Source organism: Canis lupus, chromosome 13 (assembly GCF_011100685.1).
Source record: "Canis lupus familiaris isolate Mischka breed German Shepherd chromosome 13, alternate assembly UU_Cfam_GSD_1.0, whole genome shotgun sequence".
Lineage (NCBI taxonomy): Eukaryota > Metazoa > Chordata > Mammalia > Carnivora > Canidae > Canis > Canis lupus.
This window is the reverse complement of record NC_049234.1, coordinates 5,227,848-5,251,880: the sequence shown is the minus strand read 5'-3', so window position 1 is coordinate 5,251,880 and position 24,033 is coordinate 5,227,848. Positions and strand designations below refer to the sequence as shown.

Below are 24,033 nucleotides of genomic sequence, written 5' to 3'. Positions count from 1 at the left end.
CATAATCAAATGGTGAGACATTTTAATAGCTTTCAAATGGCAGGGTTTATAATTATGTTCTATCTAGGTCAACCCCAATTAGCATAAATCTCAGTTCAACTATGTGTTTTCTTAGACCTTAGCCATATTTTCATAGCAAAGTTTCATTTCTTGACTACTGAATCTCTCTCTATAGCTTTAAGTGAACTTATCATATGAATTCCCAAGTATTATGTAAAATACATATGCCAACAATGTACAATTTGCAACAAGAAGGCTACTATGATAGTCCTTTCATTCATTTAACAAATTTCTGTGGACAGTCATTTTTCCTACCAGGTAGAACAACTGAGCAGTGAAAACCTTTTCTGGAGAGCATGAGAGTAACACAGACAGGCTGAGAAACAGAGACAAGAAACTGAGATAGAGTTCACAGTATTTTTGAGTCTACAACTCCAGGTGTTCATAAGGTCTATCCTCATTCTTTTCCTGGGGTTAGATCAGACACTGCAATGTCTTTATGATTTATCTCCCTTTTTCTTAAGCTCTTTTATTATTCCATTCATTCAGTATTTCAGCAACTATTCACTGAGTACCACTATGTGTCAATTACTGTGCAAAATACTGGGAATACACTGATGAAGATATACACATGACTCCTGCATCGGGAAATTTATTTAATTTGTTCAATTCCTCCTCTACTTTTATAATGAAAATTTACAACATCTTTTAAAATGCTTTTTAAAATGTCAGCATTTACTGGTGCAGTGAAGTTCTTCTTTTAATGAAGCTTACTTGCAGGGTATACACACCATATACCCCCCCACACACACATACAAACACACACACACACAAATGCACACACAACTTGGGATTGAAAATCACTAAAATTAGTTTTAGAGGCACCTGAGTGGCTCAGTAGTTGAGCGTCTGCCTTTGGCTCAGGTCGTGACCCCAGGGTCCTGGGATCGAGTCCTGTATCACACTCCCCTCAGGGAGCCTGTTTCTTCCTCTGCCCTATATCTCTGCCTCTCTCCATGTGTCTCTCGTGAATAAATAAATAAAATCTTTTTTAAAAAATTAGTTAAAGAAAAGTCATTAAAAGAAAAGTTATGCCTGACAGAATGGTGTGTAAAAACACCTCTGTATCTTTGATTTTGTCATCTTTAGATCTTCTTAAAATAACTGACTTCTAAAATTGATGTTGCTTCTTCTGGGGGATATTATTTTCTTGTTTGAATGTATATTTTCTGTGACTACAGGCCCCCTAGTGGAAGGCAAACAAAACAAATTTGTGCAAATGATTCATTCATCAATAAAAATGCATTTTCTCTTTTTAGCACTTTGCTGATGAAATATTTATCACGAATTTTTTTTAAATTACAGAATAATAAAATACATAAATAGTTGTAGGTTTATACTGTATAATAAACGACAACACCACTGTAGAAGAAACACCCAAGGCTACCTTCTCTACACTCTACAACAAAACCATTCAGGCTCTATTTCCTGCATATAGTCCACATACACCTAACCTATAATTTCTAAAGTCTCCCATAAGCCTTACTTCCTGCATCTCAAATACTAAAGAATAAGCCATGACAAAAGTGGCCTCTATACCAAAGGCAAGTGGAGTAGCAATGTCAAATACTTTCCCCACCACCAACAGTGGCCTTTTAGATCACACTTTTTGTCAGTGAACACCTTGCATCCTGCTCTTAAAAGAGAAATGTTAACTATCATGTGTCTGAAAAGTTAGGAGAAAGGGCAGCCCTGGTGGCTCAGCGGTTTAGCGCCGCCTTCAGTCCAGGGTGTGATCCTGGAGACCCGAGATCGAGTCCCACATCAGGCTCCCTGCATGGAGCCTGCTTCTCCCTCTGCCTGTGTCTCTGTCTCTCTCTCTCCCTCTGTGTCTCTCATGAATAAATAAATAAATAATAAAATCTTAAAAAAAAAAAAAAAGAAAGAAAAGTTAGGGGAAAGATGGATTCTTGCTGGTTGAATTTCAGATGCGAACTATGTTCACTGCATAAGCATCCCACACAGAATAAAATCATCTCAGGAGCTGTAAGTACAAAGTGGAGACCTACCAAACTTACCCCAACTTATTTTAGTGCAACTGTTAATAAAACACTTCATATAAAAAAAAATCCAGGAAAAATGCCAACCTATGTAGGCTGCCAGGAGAGAACAGGTGTAAACTGGGGCTGTCCTAAGCAAACTGGCACATATTACAATTCCTTTTATAGGTCACTTAAAGGAAGGAAACTTGAGAATGATTCAAGTTTAATTCAGTTGAAAATAGAACTAAAAATTCTTTTTCACCTAAATATTGACATTAAAACTGTTAAAGTTATTTATTCCAAGAGAATAGACTTTTACACTGTCAAACGAACTATAATATGTTAAACATTCTTTTTTAAAAAAAGACATAGCTTGTCTTTCAGAGCTCATATCATACTCTTAAAAATGTCTCAAATGTTGGCTATATTACAAAATGTCATTATATATCTTCAAGTCTATTGTTTGATCATTCTGCCAATAAAAGATGCTACAGAAATGACATCCATCATGTTAAACATATTAGTATTACAAATTTCAGTCACTCATCATCTGTTCCAAGCATTTACTGAATGTGCATAATTCAATGTAAGTAGTACCAAACACACAGCCATCTTTGTTGCCTTTTTGTTTCATCTGATATTCCAAAAAGTATAAAAAGAAATATCTGGGAATAAGGTTATAAAGCCACTTGCTTCCAAATTATTAAAATTCTTCTTTCTCCTAAGGCAACCATCAGAGTTTTATCTTTTCTAGTTCCTTAGCTCTTTATAATTAAGCTCTTTCTTAAGCATACTTTGATTCTCTTTTTTAGATTATTTCCCTTTACATCTTTTTATCTTCTTTCCCTCATGTTCATGTTGCTTTTTCCTCACCACATATCTCAGGTAACCAATTGGAATAAGAATCATGAGAACTATGTCACAGTTTCAGAAGATAGCTCAGAGAAATAAGCTATGTAGTCCCTAAATCATATGTAATCTGAACCTAATAAATTATAAATACAGCTGATTTGGTTCTAGATGCACTATCAGCATTCTATAAATATATGCATCTCTGAATATACTTAAAATAACTATTGTTGAAAGGTTATGAAGAAAAATTCATTATTTCTAATTCAATTTCAAATAAATCTTAAACAATTAGTATCAATAAAATTTCAATGAAATCTACAATTTAAAAATGGAGCAGGCATAAGAATAGATTTTAAGTTGTCATCACAAGAAAATATATATTACGTGAGGTGAAAGATGTTAAGTAAAAGTATTTTGATACTCATTTCATAATATATACATATATAAAATCATATTGTACACAAGCTAATACCATGTTACATATCAATTATATCTAAATAAAACTAGAAAAAATTTTAAAGATAAAAAATTCTAGGGCAGCCCCGGTGGCGCAGCGGTTTAGTGCCGCCTGCAGCCTGGGGTTTGATCCTGGGGACCCTGGATCGAGTCCCACCTGAGGCTCCCTGCATGGAGCCTGCTTCTCCCTCTGCATGTGCCTCTGCCTCTCTCTCTCTCTCTGTGTTTCTATGAATAAATAAATAAAATCTTTAAAAAAAAATTTTAATGTAGCAATTATATACATAATTCCGTTTTAATTTTTTTTATTGAGAAATAATTTACATTCAGTAAAAAGTACACAAATCTTTTTTTGTTGTACTTCATTTTTGTTTCAAATTTTTAAATTCTAGTTAGTTAAGATCTAGTGTAATACTGGTTTCAGGTAAAAGGAACACAAATCTTAAGTGTCATGCTGTAATACTTATTGACAAATATATATATAACTAGTAATCCATATCTATGTCAAGATACAGAATATTTCTATCATTCCAGAAAGTTCCCCCAAGGAAAGCATTGTTATGATTTCTTCCACTACACATTTGTTTTGTCTCTTCTGGAACTTCATATAATTGGAATCATATTTGTCTGGCTTCTTATACTCAGCACAACAGTTTTGAGACTTATCCATGTTTCTGTGCATATAAATAGTTCCCTCATTTTATTTAAATATACCACAATTTCTTTATTCATTGTCCTGATTGATGGGCATACAGAGAGTTTCCATTTTCAAACTACTAAGAATAAAGCTGCTATAAACACTATTATACAAGTATTTTTATAACCATATGATTTCATTTTTAAGTCAATACTCAGAAGTAAATTTACTGAGTCACAGGCTAAGCATATATTTAGGGTATTTTCAATTTTTTTAATTTATTGTGGGGGTGGGGGGACAAGTGAAGAGGGGGAGAGAGAGAATCTCAAGGAGACTCCCCACTGAGCACAAAGCCCGACTCACAACCCTGAGATCATGACCTGAACCAAAAACCAAGAGCTGGAGGCTTAACCAACTGAGCTACCCAGGTGCCCCAGTGTATATTTAGTTTTAAAAGAAACTATCAAAGACTTTTCCAAAATACTCGTACCATTTCACATGTTTTACATCCTCACTAGAAAATAATTAGAGGTCAAATTTGCTCTAAGTCCTCAGAAATATTATGTGATGTCAAGTTTTTGTTGTTCTAAATTGTAGCCTTCCTAGAGAGTACCTCAAACCATCTCACAAATGACTAAGACACCAGCCATTTTTTCTTATGTTTATTAGCCATTCACATACTTTCTTTTGTGAAAAGTTTATTCCATTTTTTTTTTTTTTTGCATTTGGGGGATATTTTTATCATTTAAATGTAAGTGTTCATTATATTCCTTTTTAAGCTACATGTATAGCAAATATTTTCTCTTCAAATTTCTTGAAATACAAATTGATTATATATTTTACTAACAATGTCTTCTGATGAGCAGAAGCTCTTATTTTGATGAAGCCTGACTTGTCATTTTTTTTCATGATTAGTGTGTTCTGCGTCTAAGAAAACATTTTGTAGGAAAAATATTTTTCAAAATATTTCCTTTTTAGCGTTTTAAAATCCCTAGAGTCCATGGTGAGGTCATCTCTCTTATTCATGATATAGGTAATTTCTATCTTTTTCTTTTCTTGAGTAGCCTGTCTAGAAGTTTAATGATTTTACTGATCTTAAAGAATCAGCTTTTGGCTTCATTGTTTCAATTTTCTCTTTCAATGATGTCTACTTAATTTTTATTGTTTTCTTTATTCTGTTTACTTGGGTTTAATTTACTTTTCTAAGTTTCTTAAGGTGGACACAGAGATCAATGCTTTGAGATCTTCCCGATTTTCTTTCTTTTTTTAAGATTTTATTTACTTATTGAGAGCAAGAGTAGGAGCAGAGCAGGGTAGGATGCAGCAGAAGGAAAGGGAGAAGCAGAGGGAGAGGGAGAAGCAGGCTCCCCACTGACCAGGGAGCCCCAGTGTGGGATCATGACCTGAGCTGATGGCAGAAGCTTAACCAACTGAGCCACTCAGGTGCCCCTCCTATTTTTCTAATAAAGGTGACTAGGTGCCTAAATTCTTCCCCAAGTACAGCTTTAGTGGCAGCCTACAAATTCCGTGGTGTGTTTTCATTTTAATTCAGTTAAAAAAAATGTTTACTATCCCCTTTTTCAAATCTTCTTTGATCATTAGGTTGTTTAAAAGTACATTATTTAGCTCCCAAATTTTTCCATAGATCTTTCTGTTACTGATTTCTAATTTATTTCCATTGTGATCACAGAACATATTTTTTATAACCTGGATTCCTTTCAACTTAATGAAGCTTGTTTAATGGCCAGAATATGGCCTATCTTGGTAACTGTTCTGCATATCCCTAATAAGGATGAATATTCTGCTATTGTTTGGTGATTTGTACTACAAACATCAATTAGGTCAGGTTGTTTGATACTACTGCTCAAGTCCACTATATCTTTGCTGATTTTCTGCCTACTTGTTCTATTAGTTATTAAGACAAAAGTATTGAAACCTCCAACTATAATTGTAGATTTGTCTAATTTCTCCTTACAGTTTTATCAGTTTTTGCTTCATATATTTTGAAGCTGTTAATATAAACATAAACATCTAAAATGTTTATGTTCTCTTGATTAACTAACCTTCATTATGAAGCAACAGTCCTCATTCTTGTAATATTGTTTACTCTGATATTTACTGTGATCTTAGTATAACCAGTCCAGCTTTCTTTCTGGCTTTATAAGTAGTTTTAACATGGTATATCTTTTCCATTCATACTTTTAACTATATTTGTCTTTATATTTAAAATGTGTTTAACTGATGGTTAAGAGTAGGAAAGGAGTGAGGGATGCGGTTAAATAGTTGAAGGAGATTGAGGAAGGCACTTATGATGAGCACTGGGTATTGTATGTAAGTGAAAATCACTAAATTCTACACCTGGAACTAATATTACACTGTATGTCAAGTAACTGGAACTTAAATAAAAATTTGGAGAAAGAAAAAAAATTTGACCACTATTTCTTCAAAATTTTCTTAGTGCCCTTCATGCTCTTCTCTCCTTCAAGGACCATCCAATTACATGAATATTAAATTCTTGATACTGTCCCATAGCTAATGATGTTTTTTCACTTTTTAAATTATTTATTCACTTTTTTATCCTGCATTTCATCTTGCATGGATTCTGTTGATTTGTCTTCAATTCACTAATCCTTTCTTTCTCAGTACCTAATCTTCCATTATCCCCATCAAGTATATTTTTCATTTCAGACATTATAATTCTCATCTTTGTAAGTTTAATTTGGGTTTTATTTTTATATGTTACTTATCTATAGCTCTACTTCTTAAAATTGTATGGGATACCATTCTAGTAACTACTTTAAAGTTCTTGCCCACTAATTCTAATATCTGTATCACTTCTGGGTTGATGTCCAATGTCTGGTTACTTTCCCATTATTGTCTTTTCCTGCCATTTTGTACCTAGTTGTCTTTGATTGGATATCAAACACTGTAAATTTTATCACATTGGGTACTGAATACTTTTGTATTCCTATAACTCTTCTTGAACTTCTGGGAGGCAGTTAAATTACGTGGAAACAGCCTGATCCTTTCAAGTCTTGCTTTTATGATTTGCTATGCTGTCTCACAGCAGTGCTTATTTTAGCATTAATTATTCCCCATTGCTGAGGTAAAACTTTCTAAAATATTCTACCCATATTCCAGGAATCCTTAGGTTTTCGAGTCTGGCTGCTGCAAACAAACATTATTCTTGGTCCTATGAGAATGCAGGCCAGTGTTCCCTCTAATCATTTTGGGTAATTCTGTCCCTGGCCTCAAGTAGTTTCTTCACATACATGTGCCAATCATTAGTCCACTGAATACACACACACACACACACACACACACACATACACACACCCTTCAGATCTCCAGGGTGTCTTTCTGTTCATCTCTCTCCTCTCTGGTACTCCGTCTAGCAAACTATAGCTGCCTTGGTCTCCCAGGCCCTCAGAACTGTCTCCTCAACTTAGGAAGACAGCTGGTCTCTGCCTGTTCTCTTCTCCCTCTGCAATAGTCTGTAAACTCTCTCAAAGCAGCATTCTGCAGCAATCATGAGGCTCACTTTGTTTATTTCCCATCTCTCAAGTATTACTCTCCTTTATTGCCTTATACCCAATTTATTAAAAAACAAAAAGCCACCGTTTCAAATATATTGTCTATTTTTCAGATATCTCAGGTAGAAGGGTAGATCAGACCCTATTACTCCATCTATACTGGAAGCAGAAGTCTTAAGCATGTATTTTAACTATTATTCCTACTTTAAAATAACCAAATGTAGCACAGCAAAGGGAACAATCAACGAAACTAAATGGCAACCTATGGAATGGGAGAAGATGTTTGAGAACGACATATCTAATAAAGGATTAGTATCCAAAATATATTAAGAACTTCTAAAACTCCATACCCAAGAAATGAATAATCCAATTAAAAAAAATAACAGAAAACATGAATGGGCATTTTTCCAAAGAAAACATATAGATGGTCAGCAGACATGAAAAAAATGTTCAACATCAGTCATCATCAGGAAAACAAATCAAAACTACAATGAGATAATCACCTCACACCAGTCTGAATGGCTAAAACCCACAACAGATGTTGGCAAGGAAGTGGAGAAACAACTCTAGAAAACAATATGGAGTTTCCTGAAAAAGTTAAAAATACAACTATCCTTCAATCCAGCAATAGCACTACTAGGTATTTACCCAAAGAACACAAAAATACTAATTCAAAGGGATAATGCACCCTTATGTTTATAGGAGCATTATCTACAGTAGCCAAATTATGAAAACGGCCCAAGTGTCCAATGACTAAAGAACGCATAAGAAAGATGTGGTATGTACACACACACACACACACACACACAGCAGTATTACTCAGCCATAAAAAGGAATGAAATCTTGCCATTTTGGATGGAGCTAAAGAGTATTATGCTAAGAGAAATAAGTTAGTGAAAGACAAATGCTATATAATTTCACTCATACGTAGAATTTAAGAAACAAAACAAATGAGCAATGGGGAAATGAAAGAAAGAGAGAGAGAGAGAGAGAGAGAGAGAGATGCAAACCAAGAAAAAAACTCTTAACTATAGAGAACAAACTGATGGTTACCAGAGGAGAGGTGGGTGGGAGGATGAGTGAAATAGGTGATGGGGATTAAAGAGGACACCAGCTGTGATGAGCACCAGGTGTTGTAGGGAATTGCTGAATCACTATATTATATACCTGAAACTAATATGTTGTCATTATTATTATTAATAGTATGTTAACTAACTGAAATTTGAATCTAATTTTTTAAATTAATCAAATGTCACAAAAGTATTTGGTAGGTTATAAGTATCAGGCAATAAGGAAATTATGGCAATCACAAATCCCTAAATTTTCATTGTACTTAATTTGTCTTAAAACTTTACATTTTAGATCCAAGATAATCACCTCATCTTTTCATTACTTTGTTGTCATCACTTATATCTGGTAGCATACTCACCGTCTAAGAGAATGCAGTGAAATGTAATTGAGTCATGACATTTTTTTTAGTTTTCCACTCTTACCTAATTAAAATTCCAGAAAAAATGATAATAAAATTTCTTAGTACTTCCATGAAGTGTCATTTAAGCAGTAAAATGTAGAAACAAATACTTAAGAATCCAGGATGCCTATGAAATATAATTTCTTTGTAGTTATGTTTCTTAAAATGCTTCATAGTCCATTAGAAGCAGTTAACTCTGTTACTTTTTTCCTATTATTTATTAATTTTTATCTTATAATAGAAATAGGGAAAAATAGAGAAATATTACACAGTATTATGATTACAAGATCAGAGTCAAAATGTCCTTATTAGAGATTTAACCTAATATTTGGTTTTATATATGAATCATGGTGAAATTATTTGAGGCATTTATAACAGATAATATCTAATTGAAATTTGATGTGTCTGTTGAATAAGTGGATTATAACAATAAGTTATTACAATATGGAAGATAACCCTCTATTAATTGAACACAATACTACCAGTTATAGGAAAGAAAAAAATAATGGGAGAGAATATTCCCAAGTTTATGCCATGGCAGAGACCTTAAAATACAACATAGCAAAGAATTTTACAAGTGGAAGTCTTTTTGACATCTTGCAGACTGCCTTCCCTTTTTCAGAGATGAGAAAATGGAGACACAAAACACATACACCTACAAATAATAATAGTAAAGAGTAGAAGAACAAGGACTGTCTTCTGATTGCCAATTTTCATCCCTTCCACCAAACAAATTAGCCATAACACTGCTTACTTTTTAACTTCTCCCAATGTCCTAGGTAGTGCTAAATAAATAGTAAAATTTTACATAAAAGAAAAAAATTAAGTTTCCTACATTTTAACTTACTAATTTTCAACTATGAAAATAATGAAGCATCCAATTTTTAAATCATTTCAAGCGTATAAAACATCATCTACATGTTGTAAGACAAATTTATTTTAGTTTTTGTGGAATTTTATTTTCTTAAAAATTTAGTTTTTAAATGCTTATTTCATACACCCTCCTCTATATCCCACCTTAGATTCCTTAACCCAGTAGTAGTTCATAGGCCTCCTACATCCCAAGGCCTCTTTGTAAAACAAACATTTTGTAATATCTCTTCTACTACCTTGAAAATGAACCCAGAGTTAAAATATCCTAACTATATGTATTATTTTTAAGATATATATTTCCTAACTGTATCATAAAGGGGGAATAAGTAGTTTATAAAAAATAGAGCATATTTAAATCAGTAAATGCTCAGCCACAATGTCATAATAGAGGAGTTAAGTGTTTGCAGCTATGCGAATGTGGTCAATCTGCCACCAGGTAGCTGCTTTCCACCTTTTGTCCCCCATTCAATAAATATGTCAGAACAGTAGATTCAGATGAACAATCATGTTGCTTCTAAGAACCTTATATGTTCATTAAGCGTTATGTCTCTTGGTGGTAATGGTACAGAGGAAAATTGCCACTGAGCTATTGAAGGTCACTGGTGTTTCCCCATCTAAGATATTCTTAACACCCTACTGCCTCACTGGCCTGCAATAGAAGTGCTGGCATCACTTGGAAGTTTGTTAGAAATATAGATTTTTAAGCCCTATCTCAGACCTACCGAATTCAAATCTATACTTTATTTTACTTATTTTTTTTAAGATTTTATTTATTTATTCATGAAAGACCCTGAGAAGTAGGCAGAGACGCAGGCAGAGGGGGAAGCAGACTCCCTACAGGGAGCCCAGTGCAGAACTCGATTCCAGCACCCTGGGATCACACCCTGAGCCAAAGGCAGGCACTCAACTACTGAGCCACCCAGGTGCCCCTCAAATCTAATTTTAGTAAGATCGTCACATTAGGGGATCCCTGGGTGGCTCAGCAGTTTGGCGCCTGCCTTTGGCTCAGGGCGCAATCCTGGAGTCCCGGGATCGAATCCCACGTCGGGCTCCTGGCATGGAGCCTGCTTCTCCTCCTCCTGTGTCCCTGCCTCTTTCTCTTTCTCTCTCTCTCTCTGTGTCTATCATAAATAAAAATAAATAAATAAATCTTAAAAAAAAAAAAGATCGTCACATTATATGTATGTAAATTAAAGGCTGAGAAACCACTGGCCCTTCCTGAGGGACATTAACAAAGGGTAAGCAAACTGCACATAATTTTTTTTAAATGGTGATTTCAAAACTTATTCTGAAATAAAAAACATATTTGAAAATCTCTAACAATATTTTGCATCTAAATTGATAATAAATAGTTGCCATTTTTATGAAAAAAAACTAATCATATAAATACTTATTAACTCAAAGCCAAGATCTAGGGCCAATTAATACTCATTCACTCAATAAATACTAAGGGTCCAAGTGTAAAGCACTGTGCTAAAACCTGTGAGGAAAGAAAAAGTCATAAAATAGGCCAAAACTACTGTAGTTAAAGATTAAAACTCCTTAGAAGAAAATGTAACATACTTTTGTATCTGTCAAACACAATTCTAAGATCCATAGAGATTTAAATTAATTAAACCAAATTTCTATTTTTGAGGCCACCAGTTTCTGAATGATACTGAGGAAACAAATTACTAATAATATTTTAAACTGAAGTTATATTCCTTATGAGTAGCTTCATTCACTGTCCATTTCAAACTGCTAGAAGATCCATTCTACTAAGAAAGGCAAGTGATAGGAAGAGAAAACGAGAGATAGAGACAAGATGCGGGGGCGGGGATTTTTTTTTTTTTAAGCTGTACATTTTCTTCAAAAGAAGAAATTTCTAGCTTTTACACGGAAGGGGTGGGGGGACGGACACATTTGAAACGAATGATTCCATCTAAGAAGTTTTTCTCATAGGAGAAATGTGAGATTCACACTATCACTTATGTTTTCTTCTTTTTTCTCTTCTTTTTTTCCAACATTTCTACCATTTTCCTCTTCTTTGTTGACACCACGGTATTTCCTTTTGTTGGCTTATTACTGTCACCAGTTAAACCACATTTCTTTGCATTAGATTTGGACTGCCTTTCTTCTTCCTGTACTACATCGCCAGCTTCCCTTTTGTTGATTTTGTACTGTTGATTTGCGCCACTGCGGGGGGTGGCGCAAGTGGGAAGAAGAAAGAAGGAGGGAAAGCCTGTGAGGGGGGCACCTGGGTAGCTCAGCGGTTGAGTGCCTGCCTTAGGCTCAGGTTGTGATCCCAGGGTCCTGGGATTGAGTCCCACGTCGGACTCCCCACAGGGAGCGTGCTTCTCCCTCTGTCTAGGTCTCTGTCTCCCTCTCTGGTCTTTAATGAATAAACAAAATCAAGGAGGAAAGGAAAGGAAAAAGGAAAGGAAAAGGAAAGGAAAGGGGGGAAGGGGAAAGGGAAGGGAAGAGAAGGCCAGCCTGGGAGGGGGACAGGGAGAAAGTAGAATAAGAAAACAGACTTAAAATCTGGAAAGAGCCATCGACAGATGAATGGATAAAGAAGATGTATATATATACAAGAAAACAGGCTTAACTGAAATGATTTATACAGTAACATAAGAAAATGGGCAAAGAAAGCAGACATATCAACAGAACAAGAGAATTTAACTACTTTCTAGGGTAGGAGTTGCCCATCATTTTCAGTTAAGGGTCACAGTAAATATTTTAGGCTATAGAGTTGTATGGTCTCTTGTAACTGTTCAACCTTGGAGCTGTAGCTGAAAATAGCCATAGACAATAACTAAATGAATAGGTATAGCTGTGTCCCAGTAAATCTTTATTTAAAATAAAATAAATTAAATTAAAAAAACAGGTGGCAAGCCAGATTTGGCCTGGGAGCATAGTTTGCTGACCCCACGCTCTAGGGGAAAGAGTTCAGTGGATTAATAGATGCATACCTAACAAATTGCTGTAGAATCTACATTTTAAAATAATAAAATAAATATTCTTTTTTAAAAAAATATTCTTTTTCTTGCTTATGATAAGGCAAATTGAATTATTCTTGAAGAGAAAGTATTTTTCAAATAAAAGCTTCTACAAATTATAACCAATTCCACTTTTTAGGCTTAACTCCTCAATCTGGGATTAAACTCTAACTTCTTCCCTGGCTAAAGTAAGTCTTATAAACAAAAGGAGGTACTGACTTGACTTATGTGAGGTTCAGAAAGGAAGGATATACATACAGGATATACTTTGAGTCATTAAGGTACACACTTACTAGTAATTACAGCCAAAGTCACCAGGCAAAAGAGAAGAAGGGGGAAAAAAAAGAAAAAAAGAACTTGCTCCCCCACAATTAGTTGTTCATTCAGGCTAATACTTCATCAACGGAAGAACAGTTGAGAGGTAATATTGAAAGAGATATATTTGTTCTCACCACCACCTTCTTCAAGGACTAGAGAGATATGATTCTAGCTTCCTTACAAAGATGAATTAATCATTCACAAACTTGTTGGATTTATTTTTAACACCCACAACTTCCTGATGAAATGTATTCCAAAACTTCATCATCTATTATGTGATCCAGTGTTCTAGTACTTCCTTTTATTCTCCCTAAATCTATCCTTCTAAACTCCAAAGGAAACTATCTTACACACCTATCTAGTTTTTACAGAATGTATCTATGTTCCCATTACCCATTTTACTTAGTCATTCATTCATTCATTGAAAATCCTACCTCCTCTGGCTATGATCTATTTTTTCATCCAAATTCATACACCGTGACTCTAATAGTTGCCATTTTACAGACTTTATTGATCTCTAAAGTCCTGTGTAGCAGACACCGCCACTGTCCCAACTCACACTGCCTCATCATTTACAGCACTGTCTTCTTACCATATTTGAAACACTCTGCCTGAGTACTTTCTCTGGCCATACGAACAGGCTTGGCCAGTGAGTTCCAAAGAGTTAACATCCTCCTAAGAAACAACCCTAGACAAATAACAAAGGGGAGATAGAGAAAAATACCCCAATCTCCTTGCCCATTAGATATGGTAACTCTGAGGCTATTCTACCCTGACTCCCAGAAGTCTCAGTAAAATTGACACACATTTGCCAAAAGAGATAACCTGCTCTTCAATGTGCCTAGTGTTAGGCTCTTCAATGGATCATTGCTCGCTCCCTATAGGTGGTGCCTGGAATTGTCTTCCAAATAAACTATATTATCTGCTTCAAGTGGACCTCAATCTAAAAGGGTCCTCTAAACTTAAAATTCTTGAGTTCCTGAGATTTTACACCGAGACATGTTCATAGCATTTCAGCCAGGAAACCATCATTGTTTTGCCCAAAGATAGGATTACATTGCTTTGCTTTTGCTAGTTTTCAAAAGAACTGGTGAAATCATCATTTTATTAATCTCATAAAATATAGCAACCCATTGTGGTGACAACTTTAAGCACTATAAAAAGTGACTCTCCATTATCTGTAAAAGGTGAATGCTCAGAACCCACCATCCTATTAGTATAATTTTAGGTTTGTTTTTCCACAAACATGTTACTTTATAATTATTCACATGGAAATTTATTAGCCATTTCTAGACAACAGAAATAGTATAAATGTGATTTTTTTAATTTTCCATTCAAATAGGAATATGGTATAGAAAAATAATCTCCCTATGAAAATTCTTCATCCTCCCCTTCCAAAGGTAGGAAATATAGGACCATAAATACTAGTTGTGAAAGTCTAACATTTTGAATATGAAGAAGCCCGTAGAATTGAGCCCACACAGTAATAACAGAGTACCCAAGAATACGGCAAATTCAAGAAATCCCTTCATCTGTATCTGCCTGCTTGGAAAATTGCCTCATCTTTCAGCCCAAGACTGAACTTTTAGAGGTATCAGTAACTTTCCCCATTCTCTTACCTCTTTCTTCTGGTCGGTTCGTTCAAGGCAACCTCTCTAAAATTCTTCAAACCATCTCTTTGTCATTCCCATCGTCCCTATCCCAGTGTGTCCTTTCCTATGCCAATAGCCTTCTACCTAAATCCTCCGTTTTATCTCATTTCTTTATTCTGAAAATCAGAATAAACCTAAGATTATTCAAACCTCTAATCGTCCAAGTCCTGAACATCACTTCTGGCATATATATAAAACACATGGACATTTACATTACATTTAGACAACTCAGTGCCTAAACATTTCATGTATTTTTATTTCTGTTCAGAATGAAGATTAAAAATAATGTTTACCTAAAGATTAAACAAAATGTTTACCTGTCTGAAGCTATGTCACTGGCAATTTGGTGCTTCACTCCTGACCCATTTTTAATAGAATCCTGTCTTGTGAGCCCATGAGATCGACTTTTCTCCACTGCAGGTACAGATAAGTCACCTGAGGGTCCTTGGAACTGGGCCTGCTCATGCACTTTTGCTTTCTTCTCCTGAGGCGCCTCCTCATTCCGCAGTCCTCGCAGAATCTTCTGATCAGGTTGCTGTGATGTATTAGATCCACTATTATAAAACCATGCTCCTGATTTAGTGAGGATTTCTTGTTGTTTTCGGCACAAATTACATACCCACATAACCTGCACACGAATACACAGGGAAGAAAAATTAGTGTCTCCAAAAGTCAAAACAAATAAAAAGAGAGACAGTTCAAACCAATAACAACAAAAAAATCATATGGTTATCCTTTCGAAGTTAAAATGTAATCCAGATTGACTGCTACCATTAATTATATGTATTAATTATCTCACACATCTTCTCTTTTAACTTTGTCAGCATAATTACAATGAAACAGGCAATGGTTAGCTGACAGCAGAAATACCAAACTAGAGTGCCAAGTTACTAGCTATTTATCTGTATTCCTTAATTGCTTTTTATTTAAATTAGGGGTATGGTGTAGTATAGGGAAAGTGGATTTTGAAGTTAGACAGACTTGGGTTTCAATATCAATTCCAAGATTAGAAACTTGGCAACCTTGAACAAAGTACTGAACCTCCATATCTATAAAGCAGTTTCCTTTGTGATAAAATAGGGAAATAGGGATGATAACTTTTTTTCCTACATTGTTTTGAGAACTAAAGATTGGAAATAATTTATATAAAATGTCTAGCACAATGCTTGGTAGATGTTAGACTTCCAGAAGATTGCCTACTAATATTAGGTTAATCTTCTATCACTAATTAATTATAAGCTTCTTGAAGGGGTATTTGTTTCTTTTAAGTAGCTCTTAATGGTGAAAATAAAGCTAAGAATATGTTGATCCTCAATAAAAATCTATTAGTTTCTCAAAATCAAGAAGAATACTTGATTTTTTCTTTTCATGTCAAAAAAAAACTTACCACTTTAACCATTTTTAAATGCACAGTTCAGTAGTGCTAAGAATATTCACAGAATGGTGAAACATAATCTATACTCATTAAACAGAAAATCCTCTTTCTCCCTCCCTCATCCCCTGCCTGGTAAGCACCATTCTACATTTGTTTTTTAAATAGATACATTTTTCAGATTCCAGAAATCTAAGAATGTTATAACTACTATCTTTGTGACTAGAAAACCTTCTGGTCAGAAAAAAGATTCTAAGAAATCTTTTTCAATTAGAAAAAAAAATAAAATTATATATTGATGAAACAAAAGGTTTATATTTCAAGTGAATGTTTTCTGTTGTTTATGTCAAATAATGAATCTTAACACAATTCTCAAAATTGCTACACACTTCCTCATAGTTTAAGTAAGTTACAATAATAATAGATAATCGCAGTAAAAGAAGATTCATTTTGGTGTTTCAACTGATACAAAGATGTTTCTGTAAAATGCCACTTAAAGTTTTTGTTTAATTGCCCTCATTCTCATTCTTGTTCATATTGTCTTGTATAATCCATATCACGCAACATTGTACTTAATCATTTTATATTATTTTGTTATCTCTTTGTTTTGGGTTTGTTTTTTTTTTAAGATTTTATTCTTTTATTCATGAGACAGAGAGCGAGGCAGAGACACAGGCAGAGGGAGAAGCTCCATGCAGGGAGCCTGACATGGAACTCGATCCCAGGTCACCAGGATCAGGCCCTGGGCTGAAGGCAGTGGTAAACCAGTGAGACACCCGGGCTGCCCGTTATTTTGTTATCTCTTTGAACTGTATATACATTTCTCTTTTCCCCCGCAGCTAAACTCAAAGTTCACTGGGGACAGGGTTTATATCGTCTATTTGTCATAAGGAGACACTATCAATCACAGGACAGTTAGACCTTCTAAATGCTTGTTAACTTGAATTCTTTTGAAATCCTTCTTGAGGAAAGATAATAAGATATTCAATGTTATTACACTAAGATTTATGTCTCACTGATTTCCAAAGAATTAGTCATCAAAAATGTCAATATATGTGCCTATTTTATAAGTAAACTAGAAATTATTTTTGATATAAAATACCAAAATCTCATGCAAATTTTAAAAAAATAGAAAAACCTCAACATACAAATTTCTTTTGGTTTGAATATTCATGAAATATATTAAACTCTCAAAAATGAAGTTTCAACCAAAATCTTCAGCCTTCTGATGCCATCTTGTGACAAACGTTAGTATTGCAGTTCTCTCTTAATGTGAAAGGTATACTAAATACAGAACCGCAAAATAATGTGAAAATAAAGTTTGAATTTCAACGTTTCTATCTTATTCTAAGCATTACTATTCACATTATAGTGATAATATAAGCTATATGACTTCATGATATGAATTCATCTAGAATAAGTCACTGACAATAAAACAGAAGTGAGTTTGTGAGACAGACAGGTATCCAATCACAATCACCTGCAGAAACAACCTATCGCTGCTTCATTATTTGTCACAAGGCAAGCAGGTTACTTAAGCTCTTCTGGAGCAGAGATTCTCAAAGACTATCCCTGAGACAACAGCACCAGTATCACCCGAGGAACTCGTTAGAAAGGCAAATTCTCAGGCCCCATTCCAGACCTACTGACTCAGAAAATCTGGGGCAGGACCCAGAAACTGATTTTTTTGGCAAATCTCATAGGAGATTCTGATGCCTGATAAAGCAAGAGAACCACTGGTTGAAGCAGATTCCCAACTTGATATGAGGAATGGGTTATAGGTGTGCTCCTCAGTAACTACAGAAGACCACGAGGAACCTCGCCAATTTACCTCTGTGTGAACTATTCATCGTACAAATAGTAATAGTAACATTCCTGTGTAGCCCAAAATGAGAACAAAACTTGGAAGAACGATGGGCTTCGTTCTCCTCATCTGTTAAAATCCAGGGAATACTGATATAAGATAAATGAGTGTAAGGCTGGAAGGATGCTGTTCGATTCTTATTAAAGGCTCTTTCTATATTAATTCTCACTCCAGACTCTCTGGGATACCCACATTGGCTGCTACTTTTCTGACTAGATGCTATATTCCCTCCTAAATGCCAGCTTTTAGTATCCTCATATCCTAACACCCAATTCACATTCCTTTTCTTCTTTTACTATCTCCTCCCATTCTTGGATTTAATAGTTTATTAATCTTTACAGTTCAGTAAACCAATCCACTCTAAGTGCAGAAACCGACACTTTCACTTTCACTTGTAAACCCTTCACACACATGGATAGCAACTTAACTTCTAAACTAAGGATCCTGAGTTCCTTCTCAGAACCACATACACGTGTGTATGTAGGCGATGACTTTTAACTAACTGGTCATGAAATGATTAATGTCTATTAGAAGTAAATGATGTGTCTATGAAACAGAATTAAACTGATTTGGCAACAAAATCACAGGGCTCTTGTTAATGAAATGCTTTAACTAATCAAGTTAATTAGCAAGTATATCACATGATGAATGCTGTTAAAAACAGATAGTAATATATATGTCCATACATAGCAATAGTAGGGCCTATTAGTTTTGCTGACGTTCATAAATATCGAATACACCCAGGCCCTGAGAATACAAACACATACAGAATTCAAAACTATAAGGTATTATTACCTTCATTTCTAAATATGCCAAACTTTTCAAAGTAATATAGCAATATTAAGAGATAATATGACCCAAATTTGCCACACATTATCATATGCTCCGTTCTATAAGCATCCTTGGTGGCTTTGAAAGGGAGGGGGAAAAACTAAGGAAAAGAGAAATATTTCTTTAAAATTATATGATTAATAAATGCAATAGTTAAACTGAACAGCCAAAGAAGAGAAAAACAAAATTATGTCAAGTGCATACAATAAAAGAATTTAAAGCTCTGCAAAACTATAATTTTCATCTAAATAGGGACAATAAATAATAGAGTAATGCAGAGACAGGAAGGATTATTGGTTAGATCATAGATCAAGCTCATAAGATCCAGTTAACTCTGTACAGATTAAAGAATTTACTAGACTCCACTTCTAATTATTGCCAGCCTGCTTATAAATGAGTGTATTAGTAAGAAAAGAATATAAAATGATCAGCTTAATCTGTCACATGACTAGAACACTGAAAGATCCTGGCCATTAAATTTCTTTCTTTCCTCCCCTAGAATGCTGAATTTCTCAGTCTCTCTTGTAGTCAGGGATGGCCATGGCCATATGACTATGTCCTGGCTATTTGATTATAAGTGCAATGATATGTGCCATTCCCATGGCCATTAAAAAACTCTCATATACTACCATCATGCTCTTCATTCAAGATGTAGGGGAAAAAGGAGCCACAAAAAAAAGGAGCCCAGGAACTTGAATGAGCACCTGGAAGAGAGTCCTCTGCTGATCAGCCACACCAATGTAGACTTCATGTAAAGAAGAAACAAACTTCAATAACATTGAGCTACACAAACTTTTTGAGTTTATCCTTTACAACTGATAGCATTACCTTGAGAATCTTTTAAACTACATGTTGTAGTGAATGCGTATCCCCAGCATAATCTTCATATGTGAAGAACAATGCATTAGTAAACTTGCATACAAAAGTGTTTCAGTGTTGGTCTGGAGCCAGCTTTTACTGAGTCATAAGAACCAGTGTGCACATTTCTTCCCAACTCCACGTTCAACAAAGTTATGTGGGTTAGCTTGAAATCAGCCCTGGTAGGTGTATTTCAACAGCAGAAATTGGAAAATGCCACAAACCTGGGCTTTTTCTTACAGAAAACCAGCTATTAATCCAACCAGTAGTATTAAAAGACTAATATCCCATTCAGTATTAGTATGTAAACTTGGATGAAGCTGTAATTTATCATAAAAATTAAGACCATAAAACTGCAATTTATTTATAGATGGGCAAATAGCTATTAACACTGATTCATTCATTATTTATTCATTCATACAATATTCACTAAATGCCTAGTATATACCACACTATGCTAAGAGCTGGTAAATACAGTTCAACAGACATAGACTTTACTGTGGTATTTAAAGTGTCATGGAGAGACAATAAGCAAAACAAATAATTGTACAAATATTGTTTCTACTATAATTATGATAATTCTGCATTCACACCACAGATCCCTTAATGCCTTCTTTTCCCCTGGCCCAGGCTGTGTTTGAAAAAAACAAGAAGGATTCAGAAAAGATCTGCAAAAGACCTGGAAATCCAGAGAGGCTCAATCACAGCATTACCATGAAGTGTTCCCATTACCAGGGAATTGCCTGGTACAGATCTCTGTGTCTCAAAAGGCAGAATTCAGTGGAACTTGTAACTACGAACCTATAAGCCCCTCCCCCAGCTCTGTCATGGTGAATTTGGAAAGTTGAAGTACTGGCCCATGTCCTAGAGGGTGCACATTTTCAAATATGTTCCTTAAGCAACCGAGAGATCACTATACTCTCTATATTCTGGATTACCAAACAAAAATCAGAAACTTTGCTTCATCTAATACCCCAAGACAAACAGCAAGACTTTCCCAAATTCCCCATGAACTACATGCATGGCCTCTCTAGTTACAGTCACATCTGCAGACTGAAGCAAAAAAAATTTAAGATGTCTTCCATATGTTTCTCAGCAAATAGCAGCAGTACAGAAGAAGCCTTAACGTGGAACATCTCCAAATCCTAGTTCTTGCAAACTCTTCTCTGTTACCAATTGTGTTGCTTTGAAAAATTACTTGCAAAGAAACATAGCTTACTTCTTTATTTTTTATCTGATTTTTCTCAAGAGCATACTAGACACATTTAAAAAAAAAACTCATATAATTTTAGTTTGTTAAATACCTCCATTGGATAAATTCTCTATTTCTGATATTTCTTCCCCTTTCCCTGCTGTTTTCCAAGAAAGTGTCTTAGTGTCTTATGGGGCTTCTGCTACTGGAATCTGCAGCTCATGTACTTCAGAGTCTGGTTCTTTTCTCAATTTTGACAGGACTGTGCTCCCCTATTGACTTGATCTCACCTCAGCTACCAAGGCACTGCAGACTCCTAATCCCCAAATAATCCTCCATTCAGCCATGGCTCAAGTTATCTGTTCTGAAGCCTCTTCTGCAAAGTCATTTTATCTTTCATTTCTCATTCTTCAGTAGAGGAAGAGTGTCATGACAGGGACATGCAGCTACTTTTGTGTCCTCCATGCCATAATGAACAAAGGATAGTTCTGGAAATGAATGCTGGCCCTTTCTTGGCCATGATGCACTGTTGAATTCACTCTTAAGTAGCCATGCATGCCTCAGGTGGGTGCTAGAGCATCCTGAAAGGCGATCTCTTCCAAGAACCTCAAATATTAAGAAGGGTAAAAACTGGCCTTCAATTTAACTAATATGCATCCTCCTCATGGGTCAAAGCCTGGAAAGAAGAGATTAGACCATATCTGACCATCTACTGGCCTTACCTCTGTCTTCTTTCTCTTTCCCTCCAATGCACAAGGTCAGAGGGGCCGGCTTTTCCCTGACTTCCCTTCTCTGTATACCTAACGCTGTCCCCAACTACCTTTGGACTTGAAGTAATGAGCTTCAGGCTTCCCAATCTGTAGCTTCTCTTAACCCACTCATTGCTTTCAATGGCAAAAAAGAAAAAAGACGATGGCTTACTGATTAAAGAATTCAAATTGGGAGGCACTTCAACTATAATATACCTATTATACCATGATTTGAGCATTGTCAGTTATGTTCGGAGATTAGTAATTGCCTAAGTACAAAGTATGGACCAGATCCATATGCAGACCGAGAAGTCTTAGGAGCTTCAGGTTTCTGATAAAATGGCTGATTCCTCTGCTCCGGAAAGGAGTTGTGGAACAGAAGCCTGCAGGAGATGGAAAAGGAACCTAGTCCAGGCAAGGCAGTCCCCAGGGAATCTAACAATAGCCTATACTACCCAGAGTTGATGTTACTTAAAGAAAAGATGTTAAAAGTGCCAAGTTTTATAGCCAAATTGTCAGTAATCTAATATATTTGGGACAAAACATCAAGGGTAAGAAGGACTGAGGCAAACATCAGAACTAGAGAACAGAGCCAGTTTAGAAACTCAAATGGAACAATCTGTGTAATTACTGGGGGAGGAAAAAAAAAAAAAAAAACACTACGACCTATGGTTGAGCTTTAACACACTATACATAAATGTTAATAGTAAGAACGTTCCTTTAAAAAAACAGCAGTATTGTAAGTATTAAGGGACCCATTCACTTTTTGAGCTCCCCAAAAAGAGTTATCAAATGAAGCTGAAACTGGTTTCAAGCAATTAAGTTACAGAACTGAGCTGGTTAGATCAAATGAGTATTCCATTGCATGACCTTACAGCGAGTATCAATTAAATTAGAAAAGTGAGACAGTCAGATAATTGAGTAGCAATATCAACAACTTTATAATACCCATAACACGATGGGTCCATCTCACATTTTGGCAACTTGAGATGCCAACTATTAATTAAGAAACAAGAAATGATAATGATAATGGAACACAGGACAATTAAGTTGAAAATATAATGATTTATTATAATATTATGCAGTCGATATTACTTAAATTTTAGATTTCTGCCCTATTTATCCAAACAAAACACCCAACTGATTTAAAAAAAAATTTAATTCACACTTAAAGCCCCAGAGAAATTTAAAAATTAAAAATTCGAGTGAGCTCCACCACCCTGCCTAAACTTAAACCTTTACTTCTCTTTCCACTTTCCCTAAACTCAATTTTTATTTTTTTTTAATTTTTATTTATTTATGATAGTCACAGAGAGAGAGAGAGAGAGAGGCAGAGACATAGGCAGAGGGAGAAGCAGGCTCCATGCACCAGGAGCCCGATGTGGGATTCGATCCCGAGTCTCCAGGATCGTGCCCTGGGCCAAAGGCAGGCGCCAAATCGCTGCGCCACCCAGGGATCCCTCAATTTTTATATCTACATATTAAAGTAGTGATATAACATATATGCCGTGATATAAATATGCTGTGATATTTATATAACATAATACAATATGCCGTGATATAAATCTTAACTTTTAATATCTTTCTGCTAAAACGGACATACATGACTGTTATAGAAAGACTTTTATTTCTGCACCCGGCATTTTAGCTTATAAATTTACATAAAAATAAACTAAACTAAGATAAAACAGAAGAGATATTAAACTCCTAGAAAAAGAGATCAGATTTGTGGTTACCAGTGACAGACTGGACAGAGGAAAGTGGTCAAAAGGTGCGAACTTCCAGTTATAGTACTAAGGATGTCATGTACAACAGGAGGACTATAGTCAACACCACTATATAATATATAGGAAAGCTGTTAAAATAGTAGGTCCTAAGAGTTCTCAACACAAGGAAAAATTTTTTCTTTTCTTTTTATTGTATGAGATGATGGAAGTTAACTAAAAATTAAAAATTAAAAATTAAAATGTTAAATGTTTCCTTTTGAATAGTAAAATAATAATGTAAAAAGAGAAACCACCATCTGGAAGAGGTTTTATTGTAATGTATACAGTTTAACAAAGGGTATACATTCAGAATATTGGAGAGTTTCCAAATCCAGTAAGAGAGAAACAAACATGACAGTAGAATAACAGGTCAAGGAATGAATATGCAATCCCACAGAGAAACCAAATTAAACAATAAAGAAATAAAAAGGTGCTAGGGGGCTCCTAGGTGGCTCACTTGAGCATCTGACTCTTGATTTCAGCTCATCTCGTGATCTCAGGGTTGTGAGATCTATGTTGTGTGGAGCCCGCTTAAGATTCTCTCTCCCTCTCCTGCTGCCCTTCCCCCTCTAAAAATTAATAAAAATAA

At 35.2% G+C, this 24,033-nt stretch overlaps 1 protein-coding gene across 30 annotated transcripts in view; it reads right to left on the bottom strand.

Annotated features, from left to right (window-relative positions):
- RIMS2 (regulating synaptic membrane exocytosis 2) overlaps positions 1 to 24,033 on the bottom strand; it is a 591,823-nt gene that overhangs the window by 404,645 nt on the left and 163,145 nt on the right. For all 30 annotated transcript variants that reach the window (XM_038555311.1, XM_038555266.1, XM_038555308.1 and 27 more), the window contains one exon: positions 15,130 to 15,440. In XM_038555311.1, the coding sequence (XP_038411239.1) occupies positions 15,130 to 15,440 (311 nt within the window). The remainder of the gene's footprint in view (positions 1 to 15,129; positions 15,441 to 24,033) is intronic.